This window comes from Rhamphochromis longiceps, linkage group LG19, assembly GCF_057381845.1.
Source record: "Rhamphochromis longiceps isolate RC_006_pf linkage group LG19, R_longiceps_female_GT1.1, whole genome shotgun sequence".
NCBI lineage: Eukaryota > Metazoa > Chordata > Actinopteri > Cichliformes > Cichlidae > Rhamphochromis > Rhamphochromis longiceps.
In genome coordinates, this window is record NC_140575.1 from 25,040,525 (window position 1) to 25,064,503 (window position 23,979).

At 41.0% G+C, this 23,979-nt stretch overlaps 1 protein-coding gene across 1 annotated transcript; it reads right to left on the bottom strand.

Annotated features, from left to right (window-relative positions):
- Positions 1-11,017: 11,017 nt before the first annotated feature.
- On the bottom strand, positions 11,018-23,184 carry bmp4 (bone morphogenetic protein 4). The gene is made up of 4 exons (XM_085391036.1): positions 22,908-23,184; positions 18,893-19,015; positions 17,884-18,248; positions 11,018-14,112 (listed from the first exon to the last, which is right to left on the bottom strand). The coding sequence occupies exons 3-4, from the start codon at positions 18,239-18,241 to the stop codon at positions 13,259-13,261; spliced, it is 1,212 nt and encodes a 403-aa protein (XP_085247162.1). The 5' UTR covers positions 18,242-18,248; positions 18,893-19,015; positions 22,908-23,184; the 3' UTR covers positions 11,018-13,258.
- Between the last annotated feature and the right edge of the window lie 795 nt (positions 23,185-23,979).

Genomic DNA, 23,979 nt, shown 5'->3' on the forward strand with positions numbered 1-23,979 from the left:
TCCATTTGATGTTATGTCCAAACCTAAACAGAGGTAATGTAAACACTTATTTGACACGGAGGACCAAAACATGTCAAATTGTTGAGAGCTGCAGTCAAAACTTCCGTTGTGGTTTGCATTGCAGCACTGATTCAGCTGGGGCTTTATCCCGCTGTTGGTCTATAAGCAGCATTGCATCATATAGCCACACACTTACCCTTCCATCAAAGCTTATGCGAGTGTTTTCCATCACTACCTGAACAACACTGTTGTTTTGTGCTCTGTGCATTCCTTATTCTCCGGTGTTAAAATGTGTCTATCGGTGTTTTGTCCCAGATTTGTTGGGTTTTTTGTTTGTTTTCAATTTCACACTTTTTCCCAGTAACTGTTTTCGATAGGTGTGCTGAAAAATGCCTGTAAAGTTCTCTAAATCACAGATATCTGACACAGATATGATATTTTTTTCTCTTCAACCTCTTTCTTGTTCTCATCATCCTGATTTGAGAGCATCCTCTGCTTGTAAGAGTTACTGTACCCAAGCTATAATGCACACCAGACAGCCTGACTTCCTAATGACTGGTTGTGCTCCAAGCCTTTCCGGGCACAGCTATGGCCGGGAGCCTCACACAAACTCCCACAGAAAAAGAAATGCAGCCACACACACACACATCATAGTGACATGTTGCTAAATAGCTTTAAGTTATGTGTCGTCTTACCATATCACTGTATTGACTCCCATAATTTGTGCTTTTCTCTTTAAGAGCAAATTCTTTATACCATTTCAAAAACATCGATCGTTCATCTCTGAGTTGTTTCATCTGTTATTAGATGTTGGATCGCAGGTAGCATAAGGTTAGCATGTGCCAGGAGCACATGTGAATACCAGGTGACGTGAGTAAGTATGTACATCCTTTCCCAAACGTAAAGGACAAATAACTGGAAGTATTTTGTAAATCCCCTGGCTGTGTCCAATAGAACAGACCATCCGCTGTGATAGCCTGGACTTAATTAGTACGGTATTCTTCTCTACCTTCCCTCAGATTTTTGCAGGACCTCAGAACCACAAGAAAAATTTTGTTTCTCTCTCTCATTCCACGTCTGTCAGCCATTACAACTCTTTCCTGTAGCGATCTTTTACTTTTTAGATATAACTCATTTTGATAGCACACGTGCACCACCTCAGCAGGGGCTTTGCTCATTACCAAGGCAACATGTCTGTTTGTTTGGTGTGACTGTTCCTCTGCCTTTTTATTACTGGCTCAAATGTTTAATTGTATGTTTTCAGTGTTTTCCTCTTTTCCACGTCTTCACAGTCAGTCAATCCTGGGGAAACAAAATCCTGCAAGAAAGGTAATTTTGTGAAGACTTCAAAGGGCAAATGTTCAGTTTCATAACATTCATCTTAGACAGGGGTTAAAGTGGGATCTGGCAGGTGGGGGAAACCAAAGATTGGGTGTAGCAGTGCACCACAGGGAAAAGAATTACTTAGAAATAAGTCATATAATAACTTGTTTTGTGAGCTCCAGTGCATTTTTCTTTCTTTAGGCTGTGATCACAGGACATGTGAAGCTACTCCAGTATTCACGGCTCTTTGTGGATTTAGTCAGCTGAATTCAACAAAATATAAGCAGATGTCTCACGAGCTGTATGGCTGTTTTCCAACCCCTAGACACTATAAAGCTGCTATAAAAGTGTAAAATTCAGTGAGTGAGTCTAATCAGCGTCATCAGCTTAAACATGACTTGATGTCTGCTACCAGTTGTGACCGCATGCTGCATTGCTGCAGAGCAGTGGCACAGATTTGAGTCTGACCTGTGGTCCATCGCAGCGTGTCTTTTCCATCTCCTTCCTTTGACTGTCTAAAAAATTATGTATATTTTTTTGAATTTTTTAAACTATATTTTTTGATCCAGCTAGTCACATCAATCACATAATTTCATTGAACAAATTTGCATTTTGGGTCAAGTTTGATTTTTCTGATTTTAGCATGCAAATAAAAAGGTTTAACCAATCAGATCCCTGCATTTGGCAACAAGTGCACTCATAACTCATAGGACGTGGCACTTGTTGCGGTGACCGCTTGCCCAAAACTTGTGTTGTGCTACCTGTTGTGCTCTGCTGTACATAATTTTGTGTGTGTGTGTGCCAGCTCATTGTGTGTACTAGATGCACCCTTTACCTAAACTACACATATTGCATACCTAAATACATCAAGCTACTTTATTGGCCAATTTAGTGGAAATATCTTTCCACAACACCACTTTCCTCCCTTAATCCATATAATCTAGTGGTTAACATAGTCGCCCGACATTTGAGCGATCCCTAAGTCAAAACTGAAAGGAAACCTAAAAAGTTGCATCAGGCCATCAGGCAGGATGTGATATAAAAACCTGCAGCAATGCAGATCCTGTCCTGTGGTGAACTCTTGTGAATAAGGGAGCAACTGAAATAAGTTTATAGCTGTTATGAGGAGATATATTAGCTTGAGAACAAAACCATTTTATACAAGGCCGTAAACATGTTTATTTCTGTTGTAAGGTTGGGCATTTTAATGTGGGATTCTATGGGACTGACTCATATTTGGAGCCAGGAACTGTAGTTTTTGGGTTTCTGACTTCATTTCTCAGCACTGGAGGTTGAGACTTGGTGGCACATTATTGTAGGAACCTCTTCAAACTTTTGCAAATCACTGCTGGACAAATGAAAATCAATTTTATCACATGACATTTCTTTTTGTCATGGAAACCAACATGGTTGAGCTTCAATATTTTCTTGTTGAGGTTTGCTGTCATAAGATGTGGAGACTTCACCTTAAGCTTATCAAGTTTGTCCATCATTTGTAAGGATGTTAATGGGTTTTGTCTCTTTAATATAAACATATGTTTGAGTAGCACAGTGTCACTAGTTTGAAAGAATAATAATTCTTCGAGCAGGAAAGAAGTACTGGTCATTCACATAAAACCTGAACCCTTTCTACTTTCCCAAGAAAAACTCATAATAATCCAAATGCATGTTGGATACCCTTGTTTGTCTCTCACTAGCTCGTCGTAGGTTTAAGAACTTAGTGAGCACGATTTTTCCACAAATGTCAGGGGATTAATATCTGAAGCATATGATCAGTGTTCACTTACAAAGCCATGGTGTCCCTCAGGGCTCACGCCTGCACGCTTTTACTGCTTAGACCATATGTTCATGATCTCACTTACACATGCCCCAAAATCCATGCTTAAAAATATACAGTTGTGTACATTAATGCCAAGATCAACAAACAGCCTTGCGGCGGTCACTTGCAATGAAGGGAGCTTAGAAATGGTGGCTTATGTTCTCTTTATACTTGTATGGATGTGCAAACATTCATATATTGTTGGTCGTTTTGTAGAAATCCATCCATGATTAAGCTACAATATATTATAAGTTGTTAAATAATGTGATGACATTTTCTCCCTGACCCTATTGAACTCTCCAGGTGGCTCTGGACCCAGTGAAGGCCGTGCTCTTTCACTAAAATGAATCATGTTTTGGGCTGAAGCAAAAACCTCTAATTGTAAGCCAGGTCTCCTATCTTTGTCAGGATATGTAACTTATGCTGGGTGGCCTCCCCACACAAACACAGAGTATTGTACTTTCATCTGAGGAAGCAAGTTCTTCTGCTGTCTCCAGATTAACACGCAGACGAACAAACACCCTTTCAGAGCGATGCGCACACAAAGGGCAGGTTGTGCTGTTGCATCCTGCCACCAGAGGGTGCAGACAATATGCCCCCATCACCCCTGGCTTCAACCCAAGATTCCTTTAGGACCAAAGAATGAAGCTCCGGATGTCGGATGGGCAAAATGAGCCCACCAGACAACAATGAGCTATGATAGGATACACACATACATTTTCCACCCATACACAATCAAATGTTCAAAGACGTGCCTACATATTTGAAGATGTGTTCGATGATACAAGCCTATTCGAAGAAGCTGTCCTCTCTCTGTCTCTGTCTCTTTTTCTCATATGTTCCAATACAATGAAAATTATTTGATAACCCTGATGCAATCCCCCATATGAAGTCTCTCTTTGCCTGATGTTTTCTGTTTCATTCCAAAGCATTTTTACATTAAAAGCACAAAGGAACGTTGTTGAGGACAGTGAAATAACAGAAAATGTGTATGATCTTAGTATAAAACCCTAAATGAAGAAAAAAGATTAAAAAGGATAAAAAAGCACTGAGAGTGCTTCAGATATTTGACGTTAAAAGTTGTTTCTTTTGTCAGATGACTGAGCTGTTGCATACGTCTTTTATTACAGGCCTTACTTTGTTCTGTTTATCAGTGTTTTCCTTTTCCTCCTCCTTTCTACAACACCCCTGAGAGGTTAAATGGACTGCAACCTAAGGTAGCACCAGCAAATAGGAAAATGCTGGTAAAACACACAAAAACACAACGGAAGTAGTAAAGAACCAAAAACTAATAAACAGAACACAACAGAAGTGATTTAGGGGAGACAATAATCTGATGGAACAACTGTGGAAGATACAGAAACCAAAATATGCAAAGAATTGCACTGAGACACACTGAAAAGAAGCTTTTGGAGCTTTGCTTTTTCTACATCTATTATATTTTGTTCAACTTCACTTCCATTGTATTTTGCAAGTTCGTTTTGTGCAAAGCTAACTGAACCTTGTGTTTTATTATTGTATTATAACAATAAAATATTATTTAGGATCCTGTGCACTCTTTCTTATGCCTTTCTCCATCTCTGAGGGTGAATGTATCACACATTACCCTTTATTTTCTCCTTGTGGTAAATACAGCAACTGCATCTTTAGCTAGCAGGCACATTGTATGACAAACTGCATAGAAACAGTTAATTTGTTTGCTAATAATTGATGAGCTGTTAGAAATGTTGTATTTGAAATTATCTTTGAAATGATCCCCCACTTAAAAATGTTACTCTGTGTACGCTAGCTTCTCTTCTGTAGTATCGGGCCACAACCTTGTATACTGCTCTTTAACTTCCTAAAATATTGCATTAAATAATTAATAAATTATATGTTTTTTCGTCTTTACGTCATATACGTCACACCAATAGGATTTTCTTTCTAATAATGTCTCCACCAACTGGGTTAGAATCAGTTTGAACATAACAGTGACAAGAAAATAAAAGTCCATAACTCTCCTCAGACGCCTTAAACCTAAAATTCTACTTATGAACAGAAATCAAGCAAAATTAACTCTAAAATGATCATTTGAGCTTTTTTCGAATGTAATTCTTTAGATAAAAACTTAATATGAAAACGTGTTCAGTTCACTGAATGAAAACGTTTTCATCTAGAAGCACTGAACAAGAGATCTATTTTGTCACATAGGTGTCTAGATTACAAGGTAACAAGTAAATATAAAGTGGGAAAACAATTCAGAGGTTAGACCAGGCCCACACCTCCATTACTACAGCATGAAAAAGTGTGCCAAGCATCACCCAGCAGCTGAGGCTGTAGACTGCAGAGCTTTGAGTTAAAACAAAATATCGGTATGATAGCATGCTAAGATATAAAATGTATGGGTTTATAAGCACGCTAACGTCTGTAAAATTAATGCTAAGCACCTGTAAATCAGCACAGTTGGGGCAGCATTTGTTGCTGCTCTCACGAAAAAACAGCAAAAAAAAAAAAAAACCCAAAAAAGTGCTGGTGGCTCAAGATGAAAATTAGGATTTGTCATCTGAGGACCATGACCACCATTCAGTTCAGTCCAGAGTGGCAGACACGCATACCAACAGACCGCTGTTAGTGCTAAAAATGGTTCAAATAACTGCTTAGAGATATACCACTTGTGCTCATTTTAGTTCCAAGATGTAAATAATCTATGATAGAAACATCACAACTTTCCCAGACTAAACTGTTAAACCTAGCATATAGTAAAAGGGTTTTGGTACTGACTCTATCAACGTAGTGTGTGTGTGTTTTTATTTATTTATTTTATTATTCTTTATTCACTCGGGCTGTGGTGTTACCAACATTTGTTTCACATTTGACTGTCTGTGACCCATACAGCACAAACATCTGCTTGTAGACCTGGAGAAAGTTTTGAGGCTCATGTGTCATCATATTAGCATTTCACCCTGTGTGGAGTCATACAGACGCACATGTGCACCCAGACATACTCACACACATCACTGTTACACATTACTCTTGCCCTACAGCACACGCAAATATTCTGAACATCCATATGTACGCAGGCTAGCACACACGCCATCTTTTTGCATTTAGCTGCAGGAGCACCAGCGCAGCACAACAGCAGCCATCTCTAGTGGTCTCCTTCACCACAGAATCTTGATAACCTCTGGGGCTTTTGTTAGCTCAGAGCAGAACCAGACCGCCACTTTAAAACACACATGCATGCACACACCACAAATATCCCACCCCCAGCGTCCCTAACTGTGGCTGACACATCAAAGGCCAGAGTCCGAGGAGCCAAGTTAGGGAGGGTCGGAGGAATCATGGGAGACAAAGGAAGCGATTAAGAGATAAGGATCAGTCTAAGATATGACATTTCATCCTGGGCAGATCCGGTAGACACACTCCATTCAAGGAAGGGTATATAGCAACTAAAAGGGAGGAGGGAGAGAGGGCGGAGGGAAGGAGCTGCAGGGTCTCTTGCTTCTCTCCCTCATTGCACCTTTCTCAACACCAAAGTCAGTTTCTGAACAGCTTATGTGCACGCTTCAAAAAAGCGCCGGACAACAAGGTAGGGCAGCTTCAAAGGTGAGCTCTATTGATTTTCCTCGCTTGTGTACAACAAGCAGCCATTGCTCAGGAACAAAAACTGTTGCTGATTTACCACCTGGTTGTACATTTTCCTCAGTCTCACTGCCAAAGCACCCAAGGTTCCTCATTTTATTTCCTCTTAAATACTATTTAGCAACACAAAAGGAGCGAATGCGAAAAAAACGTCCTCATTGTGGGCCTAATTGCCTCAGGGTCATGTTACATCTCCAGTTTCACGTTGTTGCTTTCAAACTGTAGCCCGCAAGCCCGAGGCACAATCCACCTGCCTCCCAGAGTGCCACACAAAAGGGTCAGCGTATGAACACAGAGGGAGTCTGTTAGCAAATAAACACTGAGATCGAACTCCAGCCGTGCCTCACTCAAACACCGGTTCTCTTTTCAGATATATATTAACCTGAAAGGGAGACATTGCCTGCGGCCAAAATAAGGCTTCTGTAACTAACCTGAGCAAAACAATGAGAAGTCATCAGATGACGCCATACTGTATATCAACTATTGTCGTGGTGAAAGCCAATTTGGTGTTTCATAGAGAAGGGAATGAGAGAATGAGATGGAGCAGTTGTGCATAAACAGCTTTATCTAATTACAGGCGGCTTTAAACAAATTTCTGAGCTTGCCAAAGCTTTCAGAGTGGTGGAGATCCATACATGAACTATGCTTCTGTTTAACTCACGGTCTTTAATTTACTGCCTTATATACTTAGGAATATAGAGCTAACACGTAATGTAATATGATGCACAAGAGAACAAAGTTGTTTTAAGGCAATATCTGAATGAAAGTCCTAAAATCCACTCAGGCACTGAATCTATGAAGATACACCTATATTGTAATTTGAATGAATCTATGAAAAATGCCAAAAATAATGTTTGAATGGCATAAAATAGCATTTCAATCTGACACAGGACCTGAGAGATGTCTCAGTGGAAGAGGGGCTGTTAAGAAGCAAAACAGGAAAGAAAATACAAATGGATAACAGATTTCAAATAACAAAAATACATTTTTATTTTATACTCTTGGTTTGGCCCTCTTAGCGCTGTGAAGAGGAAGTAAGTATCTTTGCTCTAACAGAAAATAAAGGGAGGCCTCTTTCTTCTATTTTTGGAAAAAGGGAATAAAATCCTGAACAAGTTGCTTTAAATTAAAATAATGTTGTGAAATGAGCTTGTGAAAATAACTTTCCAAAGCCTCAAGCAGATGAGGATGAAACGTGTTTTTGGCGCATTGGTGTAGCGCTGCAGGGCCAGCCAGCACACCTGTTCAGTTGGAGATGCAAGGCAGGAGCTCTAAATACAGGCCAGAAGAGTGTCAGGGGGCCAGGCTGCGGGGCCAGCCATCTTTTCATTAGCCGTATCTAATGAAACTGCACAGGGCCACAGGAAGAAAGACCTACTGCCGGGACACCCTGCCCTGCCCGAAATTACACCAGAGACTCGCCCACAAAAGAAGCATTCCGTCCGCACAGCGACACTGGCACTTGACACCAAATTTTAAACCTGCGTGTTGTTTCTTCGACAAATGGAAATTTCCACTGTGGGCCCTTCCCAGGCCGAGAGGCTGGTGAGAGAAACGACTGCTGAGGGGTCAGTGTGTAACTCAGAGAACCCACGCTCCATGCCCCCCCCCCCGGCCCACAATTCCTGTGTGCTTTGTTTGGCAACAGTTGTCAAGATGCAAAAATCCAACTCTCTTTCTAATCACACAGTCAGCAGATAGTATTAAGCTTTCTTTGAGAAGGCTCCATTGTTTTCTTTCTGCTCATAACAACTGACAGACACCAAGGGCATTAACAGCCTCAATGGAGTGATCACTTGAATTTTGGAGTTGCCAAATCTTCAAAAGAAGGTATGCTTACATGTATGTATTTACTTTACATCTTTTCATAGCAAAAGATGTCCTTTCTTTATCCTAAATGTTCTTACTCACCTGAGTCTGATCCCTAACAAGTAAAATATCCCTCTGCTGTTACCTGTTAGTACCTCCAGCGTACTCATCATGCGTCTGTGCATGCATGCGTTTGTGCCAGTGACCCGAGGTCAAACTGTTCCACCGATGACAGCCTTATCCCCTTTAATGCACCATGGAGTGTCCCAGCTGCCATGTGCCAGCACAGAGGTGTGCGTGATGAGTGGAGATGAGTCACAGACAGGGTGAGAGGAGGTGTCACACAGATAACCCCTACAGATGGACAGCGGGAAGGGTCTAAAGTTTCAAACCTGAATGTGTGTTTGTGTGCCCTTTTGTGTAAAAATGATATATCCTGAAGAGAGTATAAAGAATATGTGTGCATTTCCATGCACGTGTGTGGAAGTATGAGTGAGAGGGTGTAACAAGAGGCCCTGACCTCGAGCAGCACTGACATGAGCTGTCACCATGATAGCCCCTCTTGATTCAGGACAACAGAATAAGCACACACAGTAAATGAGTCCCTTAATATGTGGACTCATTTAATATTTCCAGTCCAAAATTTCATTTTATAGAGCATTTATATACAAAGCCTTTTTGTGCAGTACTTTTCATAAAAATAATTTTATAACTGTATATTGTGTCCCTAGTGTTAGTAGTCTGGCTCACCCTGCAGATAGTTGTGGTTTTAGATGCTGTTTGGAGATCTCCGCTGTTCAAACATCTGCCAATACCTCAATAAAGCAGAGGTGAGCAAGTCTTTGTGGTGTTCGAGGCTTTTACGTGATATTTGAAAAATGCTAAATCAGCACGAATTTTCAAAGATATGCAGAAGCAACAGTGTTTATCCAGCTAATCTCAGAAATGTTTTGCTCTGAAAAGTTCTCTTTTGAACTTACAAAACTTGCCAACTATGCATCGCAACCATTATGCATGGCTCTGTAGTGAATGGATAGATTAACAATCTATCCAACAGTCAAAAGATTAAACCTCCTTTCTCTCTCATCTATTTTGTGTTATTGTAGTTTTAATTGACCTTAACAGACAACAGATATTTTAGGTATCTTTTATTTATTTTTTTGTTAGACAAGTTTACTACCAATCAAGTAACTACTTTCATGCTTGATTTGGATCATTTTAGAAAGTCTCTTAACTGGAAAAAGATAAAGGATGCCAGCGATAACAGTATTAGCTATGGTTGGCTGTACAAAATGAAGGATAAACGGAGCTAAACGGACTTCTAGAAATCTTTGTTTCTTAGTTTATTCTGCAACATGAGCCAGTGTAGTGCAAATTGATCTTAGCTGTGGTGCGAAGAGAATAAATCTTTTGGGGTTTTTCTATCGTATTTTCTTCACGGTGGTTACATTTCTGCCACACTTGCTTATAGCTTTAGTGTGAATGGAAGATTTTTAATTGAATCTGAAACAGTAAATTTTAATCGGTTTTGTAGAGTATTTGTAGCTCTTTAAATGCATGTTTTATGTAATTTGACAGTGAATATTGAATTTTTGAGCACTACCTGTATCACAGCTATTTTGGTGTCACACACAATTGATATTGATCACCTTAATGAAGGCTCAGCCTAAATATAGCATTTACTACTGCTGCAGTTACCTACTATAAATCAGTATGGCCACAGTAAACTAGGCCTACTCGACTGTTAGCGGTGAAATAATGAATATATAAGTGAAATAACAGTAAAATAGAATACTGTGGCACTGAAACATTTGATAAAAAGAAAGGTAGTATAGATGTATCATTGTATGAGACTGCAAGTCAAACAGGCCAGACTAGATTCTGCGTTAGAACTCTGTGGGGTAGTTCTGACTTTTTTTGACATGACATGTTATTTAGCATCAATTTCCCAGCCAGCATGGGGACTCAAGACAAATATAAACTGTAAAATACTTCTAGCTTTTTGTTTCTCCACCAATGGACAGAAGTTAATGTTCTAGTAATTTTATGTCCTTTCCTAGTCCTCTCAAAGGGAGGTGATTGTTAAAAGCAGAGTCACATGACTTGTCTAAAAGATGCAGTCAAACACACTGAAGTCTCTAAAATCTTGTAACTGGGGGGGGGGGGGGGGTTTAGAGATAGGGGTATGGAATGCTCCCACTATAGCAAGGCAATGTAAGCAAGGATCATCTTCCTTTGTTCCTGCGGGAGGGCTGGCTGTCTGTAAACACACGGCTCACTTTACGGTGGAATGTCCAAATAAAAAGCTTTTTGAAGACTTCACCCAGTCAATTAGTCGCGCAGTGTCAATAGACCTCCTGCATAATGACTCACCTGTAATTGCGTGAGAATGAGTACTTACAGGAAGCGGCGGGGTACGTCACATAGGAATGACAAAAGCCTCAATCTGTTTTTAAGGACTTGTTCTTTAATTGACCCCCACACCCTTCACCTCCATTCATGCTAACACACACTCATGAAGTCCTCACTGCTATGTGGCTGACTGCACTCAGTGAAGCTTCTTGGACTTGATGCTGCTGAAGGTTCTGTAAAGGTTGAGTCACCTCCACCAAATACACATTTTAAGGGCCTGCTTGACGTTAACCAAAATGCTAGCCTCACTAAGTTTGTCGAGCTTACATAAATGCAACTCGCTCTGGGCTTTTTAATAGACACGCATGCTCTTTGTGTAGGGTAGGGAGATAATGAACAGGCAAGGTGATTACCGTAACTAGCAGATGTTATCTCAACTTTAGGGGGGAGATCAGTTGAAATGTTGTAATTGTACTGTCAAGCTGCTAAAAACAACCCCAGCCCCCTTCTTTGCCAAGTCACACACACACACATGAACACGCACACATACATACCTCCCGTCCTCCTGCAGACACTTCAAAATTAAATTCTTCAACGTCCTCCACTCCTTTAGGAGTCACCCCTTTTTGAGGCAGATATGCAAGCATCAAAGAGACATCCAGCAGCAATTGGAGTGCCTCAGGGCTTGCACGTGCTCCAGTAGTAAAAACTAACAAACTTGTCTTTTATCATTAAATAAAACTGAATTAACGTCATACCTAATTTAGTTGATTCATCTTTTGTTTTTTTGTGTTTTCTGTCAATCGTTTAGTGGCTTAAGTTGCTTTTAAAGGTTATTTCAGAAAAAAACACCCATCAAATTAAAACTCTTTAAATGTAATTATACTGTTCTTTAGGCATTTAAACAATGCGCAGTGGTTTGCCGGAGACGAATATGTACAGGACGCTGTCTAGGCAACAATGCACAGCCAACGTCCCCCCAACAGTTCAAAGGAGACGCTCTCCCTAAACATTATCACATAATTTGGGACAGCTGTCAGCTTGTAAATAAGTGATGTAGAAGCCTTTTGTGTGATGGGGCACAGGTTGGAGACAGGCGTCTTTGCTCTGCCGGCATGAGCCGCTGAAGACAAAGGCAGGAGACAGAGTGTCTAACCTTTGATTCTTCTGAGGACTCAGCCGCCTTGTATGAGGGCAGGACGCATCAGCCACAATCATGCCCCCAATGTGGGGATGTCAGGAACAATAGAATCACTCTCACGCAGTTGGTCTGAACAACCCATCTCGACTGCAATTGGATTAGCAAGTATCCAACCACCACATGTTAGCCTAATTGACATTAAAGTGAAATTTGAGAACAATAAGGCCCTAACCCTAATCTCCTATGTCCTGTTAAATGGCATACTGCTTCTCAGAAAACAAAACAACAACAAAAAACTTCCTATGTTGTTTTAAAAAGATGCAGAAGCAGTTTTTCTGCTGGTTTTTGCTCTTCCTTTGATGAGCTGCAATCCATTGAAAGCTGGCGAGATACCAGATAACAAGCCAAACATTCTTTTATTTGGCAAAGACAAAACAGAGAGATTTCTGTGCTCGTCTCTTTTGTTTTAGTAAAAAGTGATTACACCGCAATTAACGTGCCACGGGGAGAAATTTCAGCCTCATGTTTAAATCCAAATTACAAAAGTAATGGGAGATTTAAGGTCAGATTGTAGTTTTTATTAACTCCTTTTTGTTTCTATTACATATACTTTACAATGACGTTTTTACCTTTATGATTTTGTTTTGAGGGCCTTTGATGTCGAACGTCTTAATTAAAGCCAATACAATTCACCATTGTAACAAATTCACTCAGTGCTCTAATTTATGCAAATACACAAAGGATGCATCATTTGATATTACTGAATGTGTTACTGGAAGCAATTCATATTTTTGTTTATTTTTTTCTATATATAATATGAAAGCAATAAATATTACCAGTAAATAAACTTTACTTTTTAGAGTTTTTACTATTTTTCAACAAAACAAAACAAACAAACAAAAAAAAACCTTATACAATCTAATGTACATTATGAAAAGTTGTACAGCTTTTTTATGTTTAAAATAAGGATTTATTTTTATTTATTTATTTTTAATATGTAGATATAAATATATATTTTGTCAAAATATATGATATAGTCAAAGAAAAAAAGTGAGACAAACATACATCTCATAAAAGTTATAAATAAGGGTCCAAGTGAACATTTTTGGGAGTAAAGACCTTCCGATTTGTTAGCGCCCGTGTTGCTTTTTTCAGTGCCGCAGTCCAAGCCCACACTTTAGTACGTCTGTGCGTTAGCGGCAGCCGCAGCCCTCCACTACCATTTCCTGGTAGTTTTTAAGGACCACCTTGTCATGTTCATCTAGGTAGAGCATGGAGATCGCGCTGAGCTCTGTTGGCACACAGCAGGCCTTGGGAATATTGTTGTTCACAGAGTTCACCAGTGTCTGAACAATGGCGTGGTTGGTTGAATTCAGATGATCTGCCAGAGGAAAGGGGCATTCCCCGTGGCAGTAATAGGCCTGGTAACCAGGAGGCGCCACTATCCAGTCATTCCAGCCTACATCGCTGAAGTCCACGTACAGCGCATGGCGCCGGCAGTTGCGGTTGCGTTTACGGCCCCGCTGTCTCGGGCTGCGCTTGGTCCGGCGAGTCAGCGGATGACCCTTTCCGTCGTGACCAAAGGTTACCAGGAGGGGGCGTAGCTGCTCCCAGTCTTCACCGGGCTCTTGGTGCAGCGAGCGGCTAATGCGAACGTGTCGGCCCTGGTGGCGTGGAGTCTGGTTGAGGTGCAGAACCTCCACAGCCAGCCCGTAATTGGGAAGTCGTTCACGAGCCCAGCGCAGCACGGCGGGGCTGACGTCAAAGCTCTCCCAGCGCGACGCGTTGTGGCGCACGAGCCGCGTATCCAGTAGCTGTGTGATAAGCTGCCCGGGTCGGGGGGCTTTGAGCACCTCGTACACGTTTATTCGGTGAAGTGCCTGGTCGTCTGAGATGGCATCAGCAATGGCCTCATCAATCTGATGACGGTAGAGCCTCAGTTCTGCGGAAGACAGAAGCTCGTCCTCTGGGATGCTGCTGAGGTTAAACATAAAACGAATGGGCATGGGTCCTCTGTCATCCAGCTCATGTAGCTGCTCCATGTGCTCTGAAATACAGCAAAAAAAAATATTTACTGCAAGCTTAACTAAGAAACTCAATAATTTTGAGACTATGTAAAATAGACTTATACATCCTGAGCAAGGGCAAAAATAGCAAGGGTACAAAATATGTGCAATATCCTGATTCAAAATTGCACAAGTTTACACTCATTTCCTCAGTTAAACAGCAGAATGTTTACTTTTATATGTTATCAAAAGTCACTACATGTTTGACTACCAAGATTTACATTTTATACTTTTTCTGTAATATTTATATCAGTATCAGTGAGTTCTAGCATAATCCTGTTATTGCCAGTTGCCAGTGACAGGATGAAATGAATGTTACTAGGTTTTGAAGCTAGGGTAGGCAGCACTTTTCCAGCATCTTTCTGCAAAGTAACCACAATAAGCAGACAGAATGCGATTTTTCTTCAGACAAATGCAGGTTCTTCAACAAAATGCGAAGTTGTAAAGTTAAAGAGTGAGGCACCTTGACAGCTCTTTGAAAAGCGCATGTGGCATCAAAGTGTCACTTTAGGGTGCAAAGATTTCCGAGTTTGGTTCCCACCACATCAGTCTTTCAATGTTTTTGGTGATTTTGTTTGGTGGATCTTTGTTGTTTAGTGTCACTACTAAACCTACGAGGAATCCCTGAGAGTCAAAGGATGTGATAGCAGAGTTTGGCGAGTCACATCTTTCTAACCTGCTCAGGTAAGGTAACGTTGTATGAAGACAGCAGTGATAACAGTGGTAGTATGTCGGAGATGAATGGGTTAGAAAAGGCTTTCACGTTTAACAAAAGGGTTTGACGTGTCAGTTAAATATTACTCAGCGGAAAGTGCTGTGCTTATCTGTTGGGAACGCACTTAGGATGGAGAGTGAGACCTGCAGGATAGCAGTGCATTGTAGTTTTTTGTCTTTGCTTTTTCAGGTTTATGCCGACTGCAGTTTAAATGACTGATCAATATTAGTATGCCTTAAGCATCTTATGTGTTTTTCTTTTAATGGCACTCTGTGCAGCAAACTCAGAGAAAGTTAAACATGAAGAACTCTGGTGAATATCTTTGTGGCTGCCATGGCTCAGGCGGTAAAGTAAGATTGTCCACTAACCACAGGGTTGAACGGTTTGTTCTGATCCCAGCCTGTTGCTGGATGCGTGTGCAGAAGGGCTGCAGCAACTTTCAGCAATTACAATGCAATTTCTCCAGAAATTGTTTATCCTGGATTTATCTAACCAAATAATATGCTCCCAAAATCATCACTGCGATATGCACCAAGTTCAGTCTTGCAGATCTGTGCTGGAGAGCCAGCAAGGTTGTTGTTTTGTTCTTTTTTTGTTTTTTACTGGCATGCATCATTTCTCTGGACAAGTCTGATGCTAGATTGTGCAAGCAGCTCTCTGTCCCTGGTGTCATTTTAGGAGGTGGGCACTGTGGCTGTAGCGGTGGTTTATAGCCCCTAATTACGAACGTTTAAGTGTGTTTGTGAAGTCTCACAATCATATTTTTTCAATTCTTCTGGCAATTCTTTTTTCATATAGAGGCTCAAACAGACAGTAAATACATAAAGCCTAATTGGAAATCACAAGTATACTCATTTTTTGTTTCGGGTATTAGGTTTATCAGTGATCACAGGTGTGTATTGTACTTCAGCTGTATTATTTAGGATTTTTTGGAATTATTTTGACTCATCACATTTAAAGGATTTTGAACAGGGGTGCACTCAGTTTTTTTTTGTATACTGTGCAAGCATTGTATGCTTTCTTAAAAATGATTAGATATAAAATCATTTCTTTGTATAAAGATATCATTTTGTACACTGGAAATATGTTTACTTTGAAAGGCCTCCAGGGTATTCAAGAATATAAATGTATATCGTCCGTGTTTTCTTATCTATCTTTAAGGATTATCCTGCCCTTCTTTCAATGCCTTTCTCTGAGCACTTTGCTGAAACATGCATTACAAGGAGGGTGGTGATTAACGTACCACAGCTACAGTATAAACACAGTGGAGGCTCCCTATTCCACGCACAGTCTGCAGATTTCTGGCAAGATCATCATTGTTGGGGAAAGGAATGTTGTGTCTACTATTTTCCTGCTCAATCCACCCCTGTTATTTCACACCCAGGCCCTAATCTTACCCAGGTGGTTCTCATTATTAAAACCTGCTGTGTTTTTGATTAGCTCTGCAGTTTATTCACTTAAGACATTTATCATTTTCATCATGAATAATCATTAAGGAGTCAGACAGTACAGGAGAATCTCATTTATCTGAAGCCGGTGGGAAAGGAGGTGTTGCGAGAAGACGCGGTGCGTATTCAAATCCTCAACCAAATCAGATTTGAAGTGGGCACTAACACACTTCGTAACTTATGTAAAACAAAGAGATGCCATCAATTAGACCCAGTCAATAAACGTGCCATCTGAATTCAAGGTTAGAGGTTACACAGTTTAACCTGCCTATAAACATGTCTCTTCACATAATCATCCATCTGCTGCAGGCTGCAGTGCCTCCCTATGTTTTGGACAGATCATTTAACTGAGTCATACCATCACACAATGGCGCTGCCATGAAAGCGAGAACTGCCACTCTTAAGGCTTCAGAGCATATTATTAACATAGTTTAGTAAATCAGAAGAAGGGTAAATGCTTGTAGAGGAGTAGAAACCGATGCACAAGCACACATGTGCGCGTGTTCACATTGCATCATATGCAGAAGTTCCTGTACTAGCGGTGGTGCGCTTCCTTTTCTTGCTAGCCTTGCTACGCTACCATTTGAGTTCATGTGGCCGTGCGCTACCTTAGCAACACGTCTGGCAAGGCTGACTCATCCCTCCTTCCTCACTCCCCTCTCTATCCATAAATTATTCCCAGTTTTCTCAGTTATCCATGGTACAATTGAGTTCCTTGCTGACTAACAGTGACACATCATTTTCTTTCTTTTCCAAACACATTATCTTTTCAAACTAAGCTTACGTTTCACAGATCACTCAAACTGGACTTTCTCCAAGCCCAGAGAAACCTCTGCATTTGATACTAAAACGGATCAGTCACAATAAACAGAAACCCTTCTAATGTTCCACTCTGTCTATCACACCAGCTTTTTGAGGCCATTTTTCCATCTCGCCAAAGAGTTGCGAGCATCTGCTCTCAGCACCCACATTGTTGGCAGTAGGGGCTTTATTTAGAAGTCTGCAGAGTAGCATTAAAGATAATTGTACGTTGAAGAAGGTCCTTCTAAAAGAGCCCTCCATATAAACTGGAGACATGAGAGAGGAGCACACTACAATTCCCGTCCAAGAACGGGCTTTTTAAAGCCGTGTTCTCCTGGGTGGGGTGAGAAGTGTAAGTCAGTAATATGGAGGTATGCTTTTACTTCAGCTGCTAACCAAACACACAGAGCTTTGTCAAATTAGGCTCTTGAGAGCTTGTCTAGCAGATTTTTTTTTTGCCCCTCTGTAGACAGTGTTTGGTGACCACATCCTTAGATTCCTTGGTTATGGTGAGATGGGTGGAGCACTCTTACAATCATGTTTCAAGGGATGTCGGAAATGTGCTTTTTTTAAAACCCCGAATACTAAGCAAACCTCACCCATGCCAGCGCACTGCATTACCACCAAAACTATTGGAATGCTTGGCAACAGCGACCTTGCTGTAAGAGTGGTGTAATGGTTTGTGTGCTGACACTTGTATTTATCATCTCTCCTCCTACTAATGACATTCCTTCTTTCAGTTTTGTGCTCCTTAAAATTGTTTTTCTGGAGTTCATGTGTTTGCTTACCTTCATGGTGGAAGCCCCTCACAGTGTTGGCCCGACTGGCTGACCTTTCTGGGTACTCAAAAGCAATGTCGTGCGCTCCGGCCTCCTCAGCCTCACCCGACTGTAGCCGATAAAGGTCCAGCAGGTAGCGGGGCACAGTGGCTGAACGACTGGGCCGCGGCCGCCTTTTGAGGCCGAACATATGCAGCAGTGTGGCCTCAAAGTCCCGCAACAGTTCATGGCTTTGAGCGGCCGAACGACCCTGCAGGCCAGGTACTTTCTTTTTTCCTTCTTCAGGTATCAGACTAGCATGGTTGCTCTCTCCCAGCAGGACTTGGCATATTAAAATGACCATCAGCATTCGATTACCAGGAATCATGATGTCTCTGGTGAGAGCAGCAGATGGAACAGGAAGATAAATGATTAAAAAAAGGGCTAAATAGAGCAGATATAAAGGCAGCTATAAGATTTGTCTTACCCTCCATCCAAAACACCATTATTTTCTCTTGTATAAATGTTCCCACTAAAGGCAGACTAATTAGTTTCAATAGTCCAGTCTGCCTTGTTTACAGTAAAGTAGTCTCCGATCAGATAGACCATTTAGAGTTTATCTTTATCCTCCAAAGGTAAACAGCTAGCTCAAGAACCCATCTTTTTTTTTTTTTGAATGGAATCTCAGGGCCATTCCTCCCCACTATCTCCCTTCCTCCTTGTCTCCTCCACTATAATTAGACAAATAAAAGAGGCAGCCCTGGGGTCTAAGCAAATTCTTAACTTGATAAAAAGTCTCGGTCTTAAGACATTCTGCTCAAACAAACCATGGCCCAAACCTGGGACATTGTGCCACACACTTATAAGAAAAAGCTCTTCCTCAGGCACGTGGCTCGCCCAATACCCCTTAGGGACCTTCAGTCCAAGTCTGGATAGACGCCACATAAATGAGTGAGTCAGCAGACAGAGAGAAGGGAGATGCAAGATTTAGCAGCGTGTCACATGCCGCAAACTTAAATGGCATGGCCCACTTACTTACCGACAGAAAATAAAGCATGGGGAAACAGTCCATGTTTGTTGGGAGCAGGCAATGGACCCGTTCTTCTAGGAAATGTCAGGTGGCGTTGGGTGGCTGCAGGAGAACTTTGAAGTGACCCTGTTCCTGAAAGATGAAGGCAAAAAACACAGGGATATTGTGAACTGACACTTGCAAACACTTGAGGTTGTTACATGGCATTTCTTCAAAGAGTAGCACAGGAGCTTGTGTATGTGTGTGTTTATTGGTGAGAGAGAGACCCAGTGTCTCTTTAAGGCTTATCATTTTGGCTGGTGGGTAAGCTAGCTATTTGCTGTAAGTGGAATGTAAGTAGGCATGTGCTACAACACAGACAGCAGATACCTAATGCTTGACACCCACCTTGGTAAGAAAATACAACTTATTCAATGCTTACATCTATTTCAGAGACACCCATTTGAAAAGCAGCTTCCTACTTTACATTAATGACAAGCTAAAAATCTGATTAGCACCAGGTTCAACAGAAAAACGTCAGAACCCACAGAGCACAAAACAAGTCTGATCACAATTAGCAAACTCTTTATTCAAGATAAGAGGGCTGTTGGTTTACTAAAACTGAAAACCCACTCAGCCTTTACCCCTCCAAGCGACTGAGTTGACCTATTTTAGACAAGGAACTAAACAGATTCTTCTTAGAAGAGCTTCTCTTCCATTTTAGAGCTCGCATGGGTTGTGACTCTGATGGCAGGACTTCTCTACTTTGATAACACTGTACATACAGTAGTACATTCACCACTGATGTACGCATGATATACTGAGCAGAATGTGCTTCTAGAAGACTAATTTAAAAATATATAACACTTCCACACACACAAAAAGAACCACTTTCCAAAAAGGGAAAAGTCAGAGCTTTAACAGGCAGGTTTAACAAGAACAACATGGATCAAATGATTCAGTTTGTACACCTCATTTGAAGTGTTAAGTGCTGCTGAATCGCACTAACAAGGTTACTGAATTTTAAGTGACCACAACAACATCATGGAACAAACACTCCAAAGTGACACAAGGCTTCGGTCATCATTTGGATCTTGTTCCACTGGAGCACAACCAAGAATTACTGCACAGTGAGGAAGCATATTAGCTCACACTCTATCTGCGTGTGTGTGCGTGTGTCACATACAGTTTGTGTTTTTCAGCTTGCTAGCATGCCTGGCTTCATATCTATGTGATTAACTTGCCTCCTGCATGCCTCACTATACATGCAATCTAGGATCTATTTCCCTAACGGTATTAGACTTTGACCTCGGTTTGACCCTCCTTTTCTCGGTCATGACACAAGATCCACTGTGCAAGAAGAGAGGGTGACATGCAGTGTGCGCGCGCACGACTGCAAAACGCAGCGCATGCATTGACGTGCGTGTCCGCATAAGTGTGTGCCACCATTTGCATGTTCGTGAGAACTGCAGCAAAAAGAGTGAGGAGGATTCAGAACATGATCAGCTCTATTACCCATGGGGTGAGGGGATAAATGTGTGTGTGTGAGAGAGTCTGTGTGTGTACATCTCTGACAACAAACGTTCATTGTACAGAGAGGGCCTCTCCCATGATTACAGGGATTCATAGCACTCAAAAACACTGACCATACAGAACATCTTGTAACTGTAACCAGCCACTGACAAAGCTGCAGGCTAAAACAGACAGACACTCAAAATGGTGTGATGATGATGAAAGAAGATGTAAGGCAGACAGGGAGTAACGCTCAGCTCTGTGTCTCTCAAGCCAGTGTGCTCGTGTTTACTGGCCTGTTTTCACCAAGAGCGATAAGAAATAGTTTTACACCAAATTCTTAAAAAAACAACAACAGCAGCAAAAAAATCGCCACCCACACCTCTGCACTCATCATAAACGTGCAGTCATTTATTGCCCTCTCAATCAAACAAACGAAAACAACATGAGATTATAAAACAAAGCTGGACACACAGAAAAGCTTTCCACTAAGTGACAGAAATACATTTTGCAGCAACCGTTGCAGACCAGGCTGCAATTAGGCTGCAGCAGTCAAACTGCCCTTGGCTTTGCTTGATCCCCCTTGGCCTCTCTCATTCGTTCTCTCTCTCTCTCTCTCTCTGTCTCTCTCTGACCAGAGATAATGTGATCAGACTATGCACATGGCTCTTCAGATGTGTTTCCTGAGGAATTTGACAGTGATGGTGGGAGGGAGGATGGGAATGAGGGAGGGAGAGAGGGAGGAGAGCAACAGGTCACTGTGGAACAGTGATTTTATCATTTTAGTCACAGGGTTCTACTTATTGATTGATCAGTGGCAATGTCTATGCTTAATTCCGGTTGCTGCCTGTATAATTAGAAGACATTTATGTCTTTGAATGGTAGTCCCAAAATAATGCCATGTTCTTGGAATGAGCAATAGGTAAAGAAAACACACACACACACAACCCCAAATGTCAAACACTTTTTCTTTTTTTTTTCTTGTCTTTTTTTTTTTTTTGCTTTGTAGTAACCAAATTAACAAAGCTAAATAATAATATTTAACCAGTCAGCCTAAGAAAATTCTATATTTTATGTGCAGGTTGGGATATTTTTTAAATTTCTCAAGCTCGAAATTACAACATACAATGATGTTTCTCTGGCATTATAAACGAAAGGCAAAAAGTCTGAGGGAAAAGATGAGGTGTGTGGGATTTTTTGATGTATCCTGTCGGGTTTTTTTCCTTTTATTGAAAAATAAAGGGGAAAGTGTCAATGGCACGTTTTTTCTTTTAAATTAAAAAAAAAGTGTGTTGTTAATTGTGCGTTAATAACGGAAAACCCAGAACAATCAGACGGAGGCTGACAAGGAAAATGACCGAATTAAAGCCATCACCAGAAGTGACATGACTTCTTTATATATATATATATATGTATATATATATATATATATATATATATATATATATATATATATATATATATATATATATATATATATATATATATATATATATATATATATATATATGTGTGTGTGTGTGTGTGTGTGTGTGTGTGTGTGTGTGTGTGTGTGTGTGTGTAAAAGTAATTCTAAATTTATTTATTTGGCCATTCTGCTCCTCTGCAGTTCACGAGATGAATTTGAGTTGCAAACTAAACTGAGTGCCAAGGAGACCGGGCGTCCGCAGGCCGCAATTTTCCCTGCTGCAGTTTTACCGGATTAAATGACAGGATTTATCTTTACAACGACTTGTTGCAAACAGATGAAAAACACGTGAGTGGACAACAAACCGGACTCACATCTGCAAGACTCTGCAGCTGTAATGTATTAGCATTTCATGTTTTCGCAAGCATTATGTCATTACTGGACATCAGCTCGGTCACCTGGCGCAATTATGCGTCAATTATTGTTCAAAACCCGTGACGTAAAATGAAATGAACTTCATCTTTTGCGAGAAACCCCCCAACTTATTTTCATTATCGCTCATCTCTGATCTGTCAACCTCCATCGTTCATACGAGCCTTCATACTTGGATGACAAGAAGCAGTTACAGATGTGTAATCAGTGTTAAACTGAATTATAAAATGCATACACGTGCGCAACGCTGGCGATTTCAATGAAAGACATAAAAAAAACAGAACAGCAAAATCTGACGCTGTGTTTGGACATGACCTCATCTTGATTTGTCATCGGCTCAAGTCTCGGGCACAATAACCTGTTACTTGTTTGGCCATGATCACAGCGCCATTCGTTCCAAAATGCACTTTTATATCGGTTTTTGAATGAGTTCCGCGCGCTGTGAGTGTTTTTTATGCCCATTTATTCTCGCGCATTTATCCCGGAACGGTGTTTAAACTCTCAGCGGAGTCGCTTAAATGCGCACAAAGGAGAGACCCAAACTTAAAGTAACAACACTTCAGCGAGAGCCTCTCTTGCTCAAAGATGTGTGTGTCTGTATGTTGTTGCTGTTGTTGTTGTTGTTGTTTTTTAAGTTTCGCTGTTGACTCTTTGATGTGTGTAGTCTAAATGTGTCGTTTGGTGAGCGCTTACCATCAGTAGAGGTACAGGTATCCTCGAATGAAGTGAATATGAAAGGGAAGGTGTAAGGCAGTCCAGGCGTAACGCCGAAAAAAAGCCGAAATGTGCCTTAAAGGAGAAATTATGCGCCTTTTTGGCTCATTAATCCTTTAGCGACACCTCAGAACGGACAAGAGGAGTGAAGGCCGGCGCTCGGGCTCTGCAGCGGGGCTTCTTATTCGTCTCCAGTGCGGCTCACTAGGGCGATCGGCGCGCAGGACGGCAGGCTTTCAAATGATCCAGCATCTATGGCCCCTTGCAGTTTTTATGTGTCCGCCCAATTTACCCTCTCTGCCTCCTCCTTCCTCCACGACCCCCACCTCCCTCATCTGTCTCAAACACCTTGGATAACCCCCCCCTTCTCTCCTCCTCCTCCTCCTCCTCCTCCACTTTAAATAAAGACAACTCACTGCGCTTTTCCCCCCTTTTCACTATGTGAAACTTTGCATTTTGTCTTTAAATAACGCCCAGCGGGTCAAATGCCCGGTAAGTCTCCATATGCAACGTGTTAGTGACCTAACCTAAAATAAATAAATAAATAAACGCCTTGCGTACCTGCAGATGTAAACAACTGGTCTACTTTAAAAATGCTATGCATATTTAATTATTAAAAAAATATATATATATACACGTGGCCACGTGCGTACATTTTTATTGGTTAAAGGCTTTTTCTTTAATCCTTCATCAAAATTTATGAAATGTATTCAAAGTGATTGGCTTCCCCGATATAAGCGATGTGTTCCCACTAATGTACAACTTTACAAAATAGCTTTTCTGCCTCTTGCACTTCTTATTGTTATCGTCATTTGAAATTATTCCACGATCGCATGCCGTGGATCCATGTTTCGATAGTGCTTTTGATGAGGGGTTTCACGGAACTTCATGACTGCTCTTTAAACTTAGTAGAGGGTTCATTTAACATATAGACATTTTATATGACTGGTATCACCGTGTTATGTACTTGTGTAACATTTCAATCACTGCCTAACCCCACAGTGGGCCATCTGTCTGAATGATTTTAAAATGACTGTCGTTTTAGAACTAC

Bases quoted from the DNA above. Each gene is read 5' to 3' on its own strand.
- bmp4 (XM_085391036.1), bottom strand. From the start codon at position 18,241: ATGATTCCTGGTAATCGAATGCTGATGGTCATTTTAATATGCCAAGTC. The intron at 14,113-17,883 runs GTAAGCAAACAC...GCTGTATTTCAG, and splicing joins GAGGGGCTTCCACCATGAAG to AGCACATGGAGCAGCTACAT.